This window comes from Scophthalmus maximus, chromosome 14 (genome assembly GCF_022379125.1).
Source record: "Scophthalmus maximus strain ysfricsl-2021 chromosome 14, ASM2237912v1, whole genome shotgun sequence".
NCBI lineage: Eukaryota > Metazoa > Chordata > Actinopteri > Pleuronectiformes > Scophthalmidae > Scophthalmus > Scophthalmus maximus.
The window spans coordinates 22,587,371-22,602,413 of record NC_061528.1 but is presented as its reverse complement, the minus strand read 5'-3'; the positions used below and the strand labels follow the sequence as shown (position 1 = coordinate 22,602,413).

Sequence of the window (15,043 nt, the reverse complement as noted above, 5' to 3'; positions counted from 1 at the left end):
ATGAATAAATGCAATACAAAATACACTGTAGATCAATGTGCCACTCACATATTCTAATTCTAAACAAAATTGGGACACAAGTGACACACAAAAATGCATCAGTGAAAACAGTCAATGCATTTTGATTGGCAAACCACCCGATCAAAATATTGTGACTGTAAGTCAAACTCATCACAAAATGAAAACTCATCATGATTTGACTCGGTACTCCTGAGATCCAGCTCCACCTAGTGGAGAGTTGTGGTGACGACTGGACTGTTTGTGTGTTGCTTTTTACTCCTCACAATATTCGTTGTTGTGATAAACTGCCAGATGAGCCAAATTATATTTGACTTGATGCTATTATGATTTGATTTATTTCATATCTCTTTACCATCAAGGCTGAGATGTTACTGATACTACTGATGCAACCCTCAACGGCTGTAAAAATATGTCTAATCTTAAAACGGAACCCTTGACTAAAGGTTTTAGTTTTCGTTTGAAGGCAGGTCCGCAGTGTGGAAACAGGACCTACTGTATAACCGGCCTGTTCACACTTCTCAGGTGGGATGAGAGTCAGGTGCCAGGCTGACAGCAGATGAGAAGAGAACCGGACGGTGAACAATTTTTCCAGTGTAGCCCTTTTCTTCAACTTTGAGGCAAAGTTTAATACCAGATTTCAATATCCATCCCTGAATAAAGACAGTTTTCTTATTCATTCCATCTCCAGGAGTCTTTCGCCATGTGTTTATGGCACACGGTCAAATGTGTGTAAAGACTTCTCACGAGTATCTACGTCGCTCTCTGTGCTGTCAGTTGTCACACAGCATCTTGTTGTCCGTTCACTAAGCATTAGAATCCATCTGCACCACCGACATGTGCTGATCCATCCAAGGTGGGACGGCCCTTCAATGCTGCTTTGATATATTGTTACAGTCAGCTCTGCGATTTCAGCTATTAGAATAAATGTCAAACATCATTATCAAATGGGCTCGGAAGTGTAAACTTTTCAAGTGGTCATAAAGGGTCAATAACCTGTTGTTGGTGAAAAATATCCACTGAATAAAAGGTATGGGGATCATACTGAAGATTATCAGGGCCAGGCATAATAAGAAAAAAAAGAAGGGGAATATTTTTAAAATTTAATTAATGTTTCGAGAATAAAGTCGAAATGTTGACAATAAAGTTGAAATACTATTTCTACAATAAAGTCGAAAACTGTGACCCGGAAGCACATTTTAAGAGCACCAAACAACCGGATGTTGATGTTTTGTTAGCCAGTTTGCTCGATAACGCTAGCTGCTAACCAAGTTGTAAAGTGGCGATATTATTATGATTGACAGGCTGAATCTGGAAGAAACGACGCAGGACAACGTGTGTTTGCACGTGAACGTCAACGTGTGCCCTGACACGATAACGTTCAAATACAAACAACCGTTCATAAATTTTGAGAGGCGTGCAGTTACCGAAGCTAGCTTAGCTTTGCTAACGTGAGTTAACGTGGATGTGTGACAGCTGAACTGGAACCACAACACGGACGTTTGGGGCAATTTCGATTTTAATCTCGACATTTTCACTTTATCCTCGAAATGTTCTTATACCTGGCCCATATACTCTTCAGTGGGATCTAGACCATCGAGAGGTTACACATCTGTGTCAGTCCTGACGCCACACTCCAGTCCAGCAGGTGGCAGTAGGGCGGCGAAGAAACAGCGAAGAAGAAGAAGGGTCGGAGGTCAGAGGTGGAAGTTGACTTCAGTGACAACATGGTCGAGCACGGGGACATCCGCGTGGTCCACCGAGGGGGCAGTAAGATCAACTTCAGGGATCCTGTCATCAGCCACGACTCCAGGTCAGTGTGTGTTTTCAGCCCGGTGAAGTGTCGCGGTGGGTGGAAGAAGCTCTCGTGTGTGTGTGAGTCTAACGCGAGCTCGGCCGGTGCTAGCTGTTAGCATTAGCACCGAGCTCACGGTTCAGGTTTGCGCTGCTGTGAACACGAAGCATCGCCGCAGCGTTTCCCTCACATCAGTTTGATTTACACAAGAGAGCGGTCGAAGCCCGGGCCGTGTGGAGTCCGAGTCGTAGTGTAACGGACGTGCTTGTCGGTGCCGCAGGTTGCTCCTGTGCGCCTCGGGGGAGTGTGTGAAGGTGTTCAGCACCTCCACGGAGGAGTGTGTCCACGACCTGCGGGGCCACACCGGCCTGGTGACGGGACTGCTGCTCAAACCCTCCAACCACCTGCAGGTACAGTCGAGTCTTCCCTGTTCCACTGTGTCGCCCCCCCCAGTCTGCCCTGTTCCACTGTGTCGCCCCCCCAGTCTGCCCTGTTCCACTGTGTCGTCGCCCCCCCCAGTCTGCCCTGTTCCACTGTGTCGCCCCCCCAGTCTGCCCTGTTCCACTGTGTCCCCCCCCCAGTCTGCCCTGTTCCACTGTGTCCCCCCCCCCAGTCCCCCCCCCCCAGTCTGCCCTGTTCCACTGTGTCCCCCCCCCAGTCCCCCCCCCCAGTCTGCCCTGTTCCACTGTGTGCCCCCCCCAGTCTGCCCTGTTCCACTGTGTGCCCACCCCGTCTGCCCTGTTCCACTGTGTGCCCCCCAGTCTGCCCTGTTCCACTGTGCCCCCCCCAGTCTGCCCTGTTCCACTTTGTGCCCCCCCCCCCCCCCCCCCCCCCGTCTGCCCTGTTCCACTGTGTGTGCAAAAGTTATCGTTGTCCAAAAATTTACCCCCAAACCAAAGGATAGCCAGTTATGAAACACATTGATAAACAATGTATTCATTGCTCATTATATCATTTCTACTATGTCCGTACATCAATAATGAGGAAGTCATCTTTTCAGCTCTAACACATGTTAATGTAGTGTCCTTCACCTTGGCAGCAGACCTGGAACTGACACTAAGTTTATGTCCTTATTTCATCATTTAGTTGTTTTCCATTTTCACATAAAGGTAATTTAACCCTGCGTAAAAGGTGTGGACATCCTAATTATAATCACTGAAATAACTCATGAGAAAAACATGTAGCAGCTTGAAAACTTGCAGAATCCACCTAACCCCTATTGTAGGTCTAGTTTCCTTTTCAAATCATGGGTATGAATCTGTTTCTCAGTCAAACTCAGTCAGGTACATTACTTTGAGCCATTTCTTTAAACAGTATTGGGGTTTGGGGTAAAAAAACAACAACCCCGTATTCAAATATTAAACACCTTTAATCAAAGCGTGCAAACGATTTAAAAAGAATTGTCAGTGTTCTCCCTGAGCTTGTCCAGTGAACACACACCTGACCACACTCTGTCCGTCCTCCTGTGTGTTGTGCTCTGGTCCTGCTGCAGGTCTACTCGTGCTCAGCAGATGGCACTGTCAGACTGTGGGACTTCACAGATGGAATCCTCATTAAGGTACAACTTCCCTCTCCTGTCCCCTGTCTGCCGTCACTGTGGCAGCCACCTGCTCACACTGTCGTCTTTGTCTCCGAATGAATCTGAATACTTATGTGTCTGACCCTCCACCACTGCGAGGGCGACTGTATGTGCAGCGACTCAGTGGTGTTTCCTCTGATGTCTGAACCTTACGTGTGACAACTGTTCGATCTCTTCCAGACTTATGTCATCGGATGCCCAATTTACTCCATCTATGCATCTGCAAACCATGTAGGAGTCATCTTTGTGGTCACCACCACGCCAAGTGACAGAGGATCTGGTACGTAGTCGGTTTCCTCCGCTGTCTCAGCATCTGTCACCCTCTCTCTGGACTTTGACAGAAAACAAGTGAGGGATCATTTTGCTGTCGGTGACTTGAGTCTGATCCCAAAACCTTCAGCAGTTAGTGTCATGCACTTATTCATTGAGCTACATGACACTAATTAATAATCATGCTATAATGGTACAGAACCAAGCTGGCTGTAATAAGAAAGCTTCACACCAGTATTTACAACAGCCTATCGTGTTTGTAGACAAATGAGATGGTCCTAATGAAAAGCTGGACCATGACTCTCGTGTGTCCAGGTCTGGTCAGGAGGAGCTGTCTGTTACATGATCTGTTTAATGCTATGTACGAGTCACACACTAATTCTCACAGTGGCTTTAGCGTGTGCAAAGTAGAAACTGGGTTGGAGGTCACGGGGTAAGAATGTTACAGCCGGATTTTTGATTCTGTGTGTGCGCATGCAGAGTTGTTCCAGCTGGTTGCGGCCCATCTGCCGCAGAGCGGAGATCAGCTGGTAGAGGCCAGAGAGCTCTCTGCTGTGATTGTCGACGTCAGCTCGAACCCAGCGGCTATCGCCTTCGGGAAAGAGGTATGCGCACGCACGCGCACACAGACACATATAACTTTTCCATTCCCCCTGCTCAATTAGCTTCAGAAGAAGATCAGCCTTTCTTCTAATGTGCCTGATTAAAATAGTCCAGTAGACAATATATGTTTTTTGCCACGACAGAGATCTGTAGCTTCTGTTCAGTTTGTCCTAGAAAACCCCATAAATTTGATACATTTAATAACTCCAAATGGAATCTGGATAGTGGTTCTTTTTCTCTTAAGAAAAATACGTAAAGGGCATCACAAATATGAACTTTAATGAGTATAGTTCAATTACTATTGTAAGAAAAGAAAAAAAAGTGACAGATCCCACTGGCATTCAACAAGCCTCAGGTGCAGATCCTGGGTCAGCCCTCTGACGTCACCATCCAGCCTGTACCTGGTAATAACCACTGTCATTGTCCCACAGGGGGAGTTCATTGCTTCAGCGAAACGCCTGCAGCTGGAGGTCTACTTCTTCAAGAAACAGAAGTCATACAGGTGAGCCAGTGTCCGGGTGGAAAAAAATTGTAAAAAATAATTTTGGAGTGAAGTGTTCATATGTTATAAAGGTCGAGACTTATAAAACCCACGGCATTCACAGACTATGAGGATTGTCCTTGTGTGGGTTTCTAGGTTTTTCCTCAAAGAAGACAACAAGAAGGGAGGAAGGAACACATTCACGTGTGTGGCCTGTCACCCAACAGACGATTGCATCGCCACCGGGCACGAGGACGGAAAGATCCGCCTGTGGTGAGTGTTGTCATCCCCATCCACAGTGGGTCGACAAGTCTGAACCATTATTTTGACAAAATACCGGCTGCTCAATTTTGTGGTATAATGTTAATAATTTGTTTTATATTATTCATCGCAACAAGGCAATTTTTCCTTCCTTCCGCCTGCGCAGTGTGTGTGTACAGTATGGATGAAAGTCAAGGTGAAACTTTCTGACTTTCTCCCTCCAGGAGAAACTTCAACCAGAAGAAGGAGTACACGTACTCCACTCTCCACTGGCACCACAATGCTGTCAGCTCGCTGTGCTTCACTCCAGAAGGTTCCCCTTCATTCCTCGTCTTACTATTTGTTCCATTTATTTTCTAAAACTATATGCAGTTGAGTTTGATTAAATTTTTCCACATTGATGTGGTTGTAGAATGACAGAATAAGTTTGTTTTAAGTAGAGGTTTTCTGGTTTGTTTGACCAGGCACCAACCTGCTGAGTGGGGGTGTGGAGTCGGTGCTCGTCCAATGGCGATACAACCAAGAGAGCCAGAAAGACTTCCTGCCCCGCCTGGGTGGTGCCATCACACACATCAATGTCTCACCTGACGGAGCACTGTTCTGTACCTCACACAGTGACAACAGTAAGGAGCCTTCACCCGCATTGCCCACTAAGATTGTGTGTGTGAGAGTGTGAGTGTGTGAATGAACCGTCACCTGAATCCCATTTTTGTGGGCGTCAAAGCCCCAGTGAGGATAACCGGTGAATACTTTGTGCTTGCAGTAAATGGCAGCCATGACTGCAGCTGCAAAATGAATATAGACTTGATGCAGAGTTTTTAGAATGAATGTAAAGCTGACTTCTGTCTCTTCCTCGTTCTAGAGATCACCATCATCCAAAGTTGTGTGAAAGTATCAGCCGTCATTCAGGGCCTGGTCCAAGGTGAGTACAGGCTGATCCTCTGAGGAAGATCCAGAATTTTAATTCACCAATGTTTTCAACTTAACCAGTAAACCAGTCTCCCAACCTGCCGACACTGTCATAACAAGTACAAGTACATAAATGAAACATTACATCATCACAGACAATCACATCAGAGAGATTAATAAACTCACACACACCTGTGGCATTTCAACCAGGTGTATCAGATACATTAGGATCAACATGAACGCCATCAGTGTTAAATCAGTGGATATAAAGGTCATATCACTGTTACGATTATTTTCTCGATTAATCGATTAGTTGTTCATAAAAGGATGGAAAATCTCGATCATGTTTCCAAAACCCCAAGATGATGTTTTGTTTTGTCCACACACCAAAGATATTCAGTTTACTGTCACAGAGGAGCAAAGAAACCAGAAGCTATTCACATTTTAAGATGCTGGAATCAGAGAATTTTTTTTTTTATATAAACCACTTGAACCAATTAATTGATTATCAAAATAGTTGGCCATTAATTTAGTAGTCGATTACAAATCGATTAACTGTTGCAACTCTAATTATTTTGTAGTCAGAGTGAAACAAAAATAGACTTTTTAAATGTCATTAACAATAAATACCTTGTTTTGTATTATATCTTGTATATTTTTCCATCAGAGTGTCTTAATGGAAACAATATAGATTTGTCGTTGCATCATTCTTTCACTAGGTAGATTTGTAAACATTTTTTTTGCTTTTATGTCCTTCTTATGAAACTTTTCTTGACATAATAAAAAGAAACCAAGCATCTGCTTGGAAGCTATCGTGTTGCGTTGTGTCGTAAAGAAATTCACTGACGCTTCTGTTCTGGTGCAGGCGACAGTGTGAAGACGGACTTGATGGTGGATCCACGCAGCAAAGCCTTGGTGCTGAACGGTAAACCAGGCCACCTGCAGTTCTACTCCCTCCAACGAGACAAACTGCTGTACAACGTAAGCCCTGTGCTCTATAAGCTTTAGATATCACACACACACACACACACACCCACACACCAGATTCATTTGTTTGAGTGTAAAAGGCTGTAACGTTATTTCAGCCCCTGAAATTCAATGTTATAATTTCTCAGCAATTTGAAATAGACCATTTCAGAAATTTCTGAGGACATGAACACGAATCCATCACTTGACTCTACTGCCAGCAACACCCTGATTTCACTTCACTCTGACATCTAATCTGAGGTCATCGTGTGTGTCCTATGCAGCTGGACATCGTGCAGCAGGAGTACATCCATGAGGAGGGCCTGCAGCAGTTTGAGGTGGTCAAGGCGGCTTTCAACGCCTCTGGAAACTGGCTCGCGACAGTGGAAGAAAGACAACAGAAGGCCGCGGAGCTGGAGCTTAATTTGAAACTGTGGGAGTTTGATGAACAGACACAGAGGTACAGTTGTCTGAAGTGAACCTGACTTGGGTTTGAACTTCAGCTCAGTGGTGTAATGATAGCGGAGGTTTTTTTTGTTGGTGTAAAATACTGAATCTCTTACAGTTTTGTGCTGAACACGACCATCTCGGCTCCCCACGAGGCCCGGATTACAGCCATGTCTTTCTGCCTGGCTGCCGACAGCCAGACCACCGTGCTGGTTTCCACCAGTAAGGACCGACACTTCAAAGCCTGGCAGCTGAATGCAGCGGCCCACACAGAGGGTGAGTACGGGAAGGCGGAGTTGGGCTGAGCTGGTAACCTGTGGTAATGTTCTCTTTAAACAGTGTTCGGCTCCGACTCCTCTGATTCTTGGTGTGTAATCTCCAGTTCATTGTTGATTCATGACTCAATGTCTGTGTGAGCTGTAAATCCTTCACCACAGAACTCCATGAGAGCTAGTCAAACACACACCCGTATACTGTATATTATTTTAAATCACGCACACATATCAGGACAAACTGACCTGACTACATCTTGAATGTTGAAATGTGACATATCAGTTTAAACCACTGCATGACACCATCCGTGTCATGCAGTGGAAGCTTTAATCCAAAGTGCTCCGAGGGACCATGATCAGTAAGAACCAAGTTACTTTGTCTGTACCAGGCTCCACCCTTTCACTTTCTCAACTCATCAATCCAACTTAAGCTTTTAGCCAAATGAAATGTTATTTCTCCCCCTCTTGACCGGGCCGGCAGATGAGGGTCCCTCCTGGTCCTGTGAGTTTGTCGGAGCCTATCACGGGCTGGTGCCAGAGTGCTGCTGTTTCTCAGCCGATGGTTCTCTGCTGGCGGTCAGCTTCCAGGAGGTGGTGACCGTGTGGAGCCCGTCCACCTGGGAGCTGCTGACCACTCTGTCCCAGCCGCCAGGCGCCGTCAGGTCAGAGCATGTACATGCACACAAATACACTCAGACTCTCTCCAGTCTTTAAATGACGTGTGTATGTTGCCATCTGCTTGTACTGCAGAACAGATTAAAGAGTAATGCATTGGACGAGCAGGACCTTTATCACAGACACACGCACACACGTGTAATCGAAAAGACTTGACTAACATGAAATACATTTAAAATCTGTCATGGTGACAGTGTATCTAGTGAGTAAGATCAGTACAAAGTGATATAACGAGTACAGAAGCCTCGCCAGCCGCTCTCCACCAACTCCCACAATAGAACCGCATCAATATCATTTTTAAAGATAAGGTTGGATGAAAAGACCAAACTCAACAGTGTAACTCCCCTGCCTCGTCTGCTATTAGCACTTAACTGAGCACTTTATTAGGAACAGACTGCTTAATAATCAGTCAACTAGTCTGATATCCTGTGGCAGCAGTGCAATACATGAATGAATGCAGATACAGGCCAGTAGCTCCAGGTCATGTTCACACCGCTGGTCGGAGTTTTTCTGAAACTGCTGATCTTTTGGGATTTATAAACACAACAGAGAAACCAAAAAAGGAATCCGGTGAGTTGCAGTTTAGTGGATGGAAACACCTTGAGAGGTCAGGAGAATAGCCAGAGTGGTGAGAACTGTAACTCCAGAAGGCACAGCACATCCAGCCTGGAGGTAGATGAAGACCACGTCCGGTTCCACCAGCCAAAAACAGAAGTCTGAGGCAGCAGTGAACTCAGACTCACCAGAACTGGACAGTTGAAGGATCTAGATTTCTGCTGAGGCTGCAGAGCAGAGTGATGCTTGGAACCAACAGCATGAATGCCTGGAGCCAACCTGCCGCACAAATCATGTGGACTGTGTAGAAACATCTTGTTGAATCCATGACACAAAGAACTGCTGTTTTCAGAGGAAAAGGAAGATCCCGCCCAATATCGGCCTGGTGTTCCTAATAAAGTGCAAGTAAAGTATAGTTTAATTTGTGAAAAAATCCTCCCAGCTTGGATCTGTAGTTTCCAGTTGATCTTACTGAAACATAAGGAAATGGAGAATTTGTTGTGGTTAATTATCAGCCAGTGGTTAATACACATTCAATACTATAGTTAGTGATCACAACAGCAGGACATGAACACAGTGTGTGTTATGGTGATGAAGGAGGATGGGACCGAGGGCACATTGTGGTGGACAAGAGTCACACGCAAATAATTCATGGAGTCAGTCTCATTCAGGTCATTCACAAGAAAAAGAGATAAAAACAGTAGTGGACAGTAGTTTGTTAAAACGTCACACACACACACACACACACACACACACACACACACACACAGGTTCACTGAAGCGTTGGATTGCCATCGGACGTCTTTGAGCAGTTAAATGAGCTCTTCAGCTCTTTGGCAGACGTCCAGACTTGTTTCTCACAGCGGATGAGATGTAACCGCCGGGCAAAAGGAACTCTGATTAACACGGGAGGGGACGCAGCTTTGCAAACGTTGCTTGAGTCTCAAAAATGTTGGCAGATGTCCCTCTTGCGGAGGAGGGGCCACCCAGGTCAACGAGGACACAGAACTGCTGCTGCTAGAAAAAAGCTGAAAACGCCGAGTCATCCTTTAGTAGATTTTCAAGAAAAACTAAAAGAGATGACTTGCAATCCATCCTCAAACAAAGGACCCAACAGATTTACAGTGGCAAACGAAGGTGTGAGCCCACTCTCTGATTCACAAGAAAGGTCTTTTGGATACGACTGTAAGTTCGAAGAAAAGTGTCTCAGTCAGCAGCATTAACAGAGGGCTCTTTGTAGCGCCTATTAAATAAATGTAAGATAAACAAATGAAGTATAACCAGTCGGCCTCACTCCCAAACCTCAAAGTCCTGAGAAGGAAAACCTTTTCAAATGAGCAGACATTTCCTGTAGAATTTGGGAGCTGAAAGTGAATTTCTGGGTTAAATGGGGGGGGGGGGGTCCTGTTGTAACAGCTGCCCAGTGCCCCTCACATAACTACCACCTATGGATGTGTCGAGCCACCAACTCTTCACACGTAACCTCTGGATGAAAGCCTTGGCCACCTTGTCAGTGGCTGATGGAACAGAAACACTTGACCTGACAAGAGTTGTTTTTATCAGGAATTCATATGGTCTGTTTTTATTTTTACCTGCTCTAAACGATATGTAGAGGGCGGGACTTTGAAGTCTGGCACTTATTGATTTGTCAGCGTGTCTCTTGGTGTTCAGACCTCCAGACTTGCTTGTTCCCATTCAAAGCCCTCAAAGTGTAAAAAGTCTTGAAAAGCTAATCCTGTGAAGTATGTGTGCTGCTGGGTCCAGGGGAACTGACGGGACTTTGTTTCTCCTTCAGGGACCTTTGTTTCGGGCGACTGAGCTGTTCCAAGTATCTGCTGGGAACCACGGGAAACAACCTGCTCTGCTGCTGGAACCTCCTCACCTGCTCCCGTGAGGCCACCTGTGTACATGTCATGAACAAATACATTCACTTGTCCACGAGTGCAACCACACATACTCATTGTCCCTTCTGTCCCCTGGCAGTGGAGTGGAGCACCGTCATGGACATCAGCCTGCTGCTGGCGGACCCCCTCTCTGAGGACATGGCTGCCTTCTGCTGTCAGGATGGATGCACCGACTGTAAGCAATCCACACAATTATTATTTTGTCTGTCAAATGTACATGTAGCACAAATCCCACCTGACCAGCTTGTAGTAATGTGGCAGACGGTACAAAGAAAAGAAATCCAATTCACCTTCACTCTTGTTTTTTCATTGTGTTCCTGATGGCGTACGGACTAATTCATTCAGTGCATTAACATTTACAAGAATGAAGTGAAAAGTCAATAGATGATTATTTTCAAATATCCTCAGGCATGGTCCAGTGTGTAGGACTTCAGGGCAAGTGGAATATAATAATTATAGTTATGTTTTTGTCGTTGGATGAGGAGAGCATGACCTCTTCCATGTTTCACTTCATGTTTCTACAGTAGAACAGATGAAGCAACACTGGCTCTAGAGAAGGGCCGGGATGTTCTCATGTCACGTGAAGTTACCATACTGCTACACTCAGATGCAATCTGCACCCTCACCACTAGGTGTCTCTAAATCCTACACACTGAACCTATTGAAGTTGGGCAAATGAATCTGACAGAACAATCATTCCATGTCTTTTGGAATAAATGTGTTTCCCTTCTGATGGTTTTTCCGTGTTTTTCCCTCCTTCTGTTTCAGTGTTTGTGTTTAAGCCAAATGAGCCTAGGCCACTGTTTTCCCATAAGGCGGTGTGTTCAGGGAAGGTTGCTCGGGCGGTCTTCGCTCCACGCGAGGAGATGCTGGAGAGCTGTGTGGAGAGCAGCCAGTGGCTTAATCGCTCGCAGCTCTACTTCCTCACTCAGTACATGGTAAACACAACCCTCAGAATGAGTTCATGTCAATGTGACGACGGTCTGGTTCTGCTAGATTCCATAGATCACAAGTATGTTGTGTTGTACAGGACAGTCTTACTCAACGTTATGGAACCTGGTTCACCTGTTGTTGAGGTCAAACACATATGTCCTTAGGTTTTCCATGTCATTCCAAAGCTATCAGTTTATAGTGTTTAGTCATTTCAAGCCTCTACTCAGTTGTTCACATTTTATCACATTTATTCCCGATGTGGAAAACGTAACGTAGATGTTTTTGATTCATAGTTACTTAAGTGCATTGTGCATGTAATTGTTGTTTCCATGCTGTTGACTGACGTGGACTCGTCCTGCAGGACCTCATGACGTTCAGCACCAAGGCAGAGGAGGAGCAACTGATGGCCTCCAGCAAACAGGTAGAGACCACTGTCAGACGGGTACAAACAGGTACATACAGGTACAGACCACTGTCAGACGGGTACAAACAGGTACATACAGGTACAGACCACTGTCAGACGGGTACAAACAGGTACAGACCACTGTCAGACGGGTACAAACAGGTACAGACCACTGTCAGACGGGTACAAACATGTACAGACCACTGTCAGACGGGTACAAACAGGTACAGACCACTGTCAGACAGGCACAGACGGGTACAAACAGGTAGAGACCACTGTCAGACGGGTACAAACAGGTACATACAGGTACAGACCACTGTCAGACGGGTACAAACAGGTACAGACCACTGTCAGACGGGTACAAACAGGTACAGACCACTGTCAGACGGGTACAAACAGGTACAGACCACTGTCAGACAGGCACAGACGGGTACAAACAGGTACAGACCACTGTCAGACGGGTACAGACCACTGTCAGACGGGCACAAACAGGTACAGACCACTGTCAGACGGGTACAGACCACTGTCAGACGGGTACAAACAGGTACAGACCACTGTCAGACGGGTACAAACATGTACAGACCACTGTCAGACGGGTACAAACAGGTACAGACCACTGTCAGACAGGCACAGACGGGTACAAACAGGTACAGACCACTGTCAGACGGGTACAAACAGGTACAAACAGGTACAGACCACTGTCAGACGGGTACAAACAGGTACAGACCACCGTCAGACGGGTACAAACAGGTACAGACCACTGTCAGACGGGCACAAACAGGTACAAACTGGTACAGACCACTGTCAAGACGGGCACAAACAGGCACAAACAGGCACAAACAGGTACAATCAGGTACAGACCACTGTCAGACCACTGTCAGACAGGCACAGACAGGTACAAACAGGTACAGACCACTGTCAGACCACTGTCAGACAGGCACAGACAGGTACAAACAGGTACAGACCACTGTCAGACCACTGTCAGACAGGCACAGACAGGTACAAACAGGTACAGACCACTGTCAGACGGGCACAAACAGGTACAAACAGGTACAGACCACTGTCAGACGGGTACAGTCCACAGTCAGTGTAAAAATAAACAGCTTAAGTTTATTGTTTTCAGCGGCATAAGTACCTCATACAACCCCACTTCAAAATCACTGAACTACCCCTTTCAAACTGGAGCTAGACTGATACCTTTATTCAGTGTCTGCGTGTCGTTTGTTCTTCTGATGGAACATCCAGCTCTTGGTGTGTAGCTACAGTTCCAGGCAGGAGGTCACTGACTGTGTCTGAGGGGAACTCCTCAGTCGTTACCGTCTCTCTCCACTCAGATTCACTTCTGTCCTCCCTCTACAAACTGCAGACCTGGTTTCATTATTATCAATGTGGGACGTTTACTGCTTTTCCCTGACATTGCTTGTCTTCCCCCCCCTCTTTAAGCTTGTGATAGATGACAGCGTCGCCATGACACCGTTCTGCCTGTTGCTGGGGAAACACAGGCGGCAGCAGGAAAATGAAGACCCTCTGAGCAGCCTGACAGCCGAGAGAACCCCTCTGCCACAAGGCTCTGCTGCGATAAAGGAGGTCAGTAATTCAACACACTTGTTCTCCTCACACCCACTTTATGTTCAAGTGAACGAGCGAGGAGTTTGTTTGTGCTTTTTAAATTATTTCATTTTTTTGAAATGCAAGGACATAAGTATATTTTCAATGTGTCCCTTCTGAAACCTTGTGTTTCTGACAGCTGCTGCAGACCCCAGCCCACGTGCTGCCCTCCACCTCGTTCCTCTGCTCCATGTTTGTACGGTCTCTGCTCATCTCCGTCACAGACTCCAGGTCAGTCGTCCACGGAGACAATTATCTGTCAGTAAAAACAGATCAAGTCCTAACTCTAATGTACAGTCAGTTACTGTGGCTAATCATAGACTTTTTGATGTTATGTGACTGGTTGGGAAAAAACATCACAATGTCATATGTTGTTATATACTGTTGGTCTGACCCGACGAAGCACTGCTGGAATTCAGGCCGGTCGTGATTTTAGCGATTTCAACTGGTTCTGTTCCCGTTTGTCTTTGAAAACACTCAGTCACGTTCACCCTTTCTTTCCTCGTGTTTTCTCGTGGCTTTAGGGAGGAAGACAAACAAGTAAAGGAGGAAATGGAGAGCGAGAAAGAGGAAGAGGATTCTGAAGGGGAAATGGAATCCAGCACCTCGAGGCCCGAGGCAGCGGCGCAGGGAGGCCAGGCCTCGGAGTCGGTGGCCCCCCCCCTGACCAGAGCCCAGGTTAGGGAACTGAGGAGAGTGAAGAAACTGGATCACAGCTGGCTGTCGGACATTCTGCACACGTGAACGTCACACACGTCACGTGTCTTTATTTAGGTTTATTTTCAGGTTATGTTCATGTTTTTTTTTTATTATTCAACCAGAATGGATTTATTTGGATAGAAAAATAGTCAAAGTGTAAACAGATCTCTGCAAGTCCAAAACCAAAGAAATGTGCTTGTGCAAGTATCTGACCATGTGGTTACACTTACAGCCTGAATCATTGTGGATCAGTTTGACACATTTCAACAATAAAAACAACATTTTACAGTTTTTCTCCGTAAAACTTGAGTCTCTGTTTTCCCACCTGGAGTTCTGGACTGAACTGCAGACAACTCCTGAGTCGTCCCTGTGTCGTGGTCCCAGTTGGAGTTCTCTGTATAACACTACAGGTTTCACTAGATTATCCACATGCAAGCTACTATTTCACCACTCTTTCTTTGACATGTTTCACACCATGTATCTGCAATTTGGAGGCAAAAATCTCAGAAAATGCTACTTGCAATTGAACTTGATGTTGCAGAGAAGCATCCCCACAGTTCTCCACCAGACAAGACATTCTGTTTACAGAAAACATTGTAATGTCCTTTAAATATGATGAGTCAAAAGAATACACAACTTACACATTACAACCAGAATGATCTTCT

The 15,043-nt window shown here is 45.8% G+C and overlaps 1 protein-coding gene across 1 annotated transcript; it reads left to right on the top strand.

The window, feature by feature from the left end:
* The first annotated feature begins 1,320 nt into the window (after positions 1–1,320).
* wdr75 (WD repeat domain 75) lies at positions 1,321–14,669 on the top strand. Its single transcript, XM_035604194.2, has 22 exons — positions 1,321–1,469; positions 1,601–1,831; positions 2,094–2,223; positions 3,306–3,371; positions 3,573–3,672; positions 4,143–4,267; positions 4,697–4,767; positions 4,903–5,019; positions 5,232–5,320; positions 5,472–5,630; positions 5,870–5,929; positions 6,782–6,897; positions 7,167–7,342; positions 7,448–7,605; positions 8,083–8,263; positions 10,627–10,721; positions 10,815–10,910; positions 11,504–11,673; positions 12,030–12,089; positions 13,515–13,658; positions 13,819–13,910; positions 14,204–14,669. The coding sequence occupies exons 2-22, from the start codon at positions 1,746–1,748 to the stop codon at positions 14,421–14,423; spliced, it is 2,511 nt and encodes an 836-aa protein (XP_035460087.2). The 5' UTR covers positions 1,321–1,469; positions 1,601–1,745; the 3' UTR covers positions 14,424–14,669.
* The last annotated feature ends 374 nt before the right edge of the window (positions 14,670–15,043 follow it).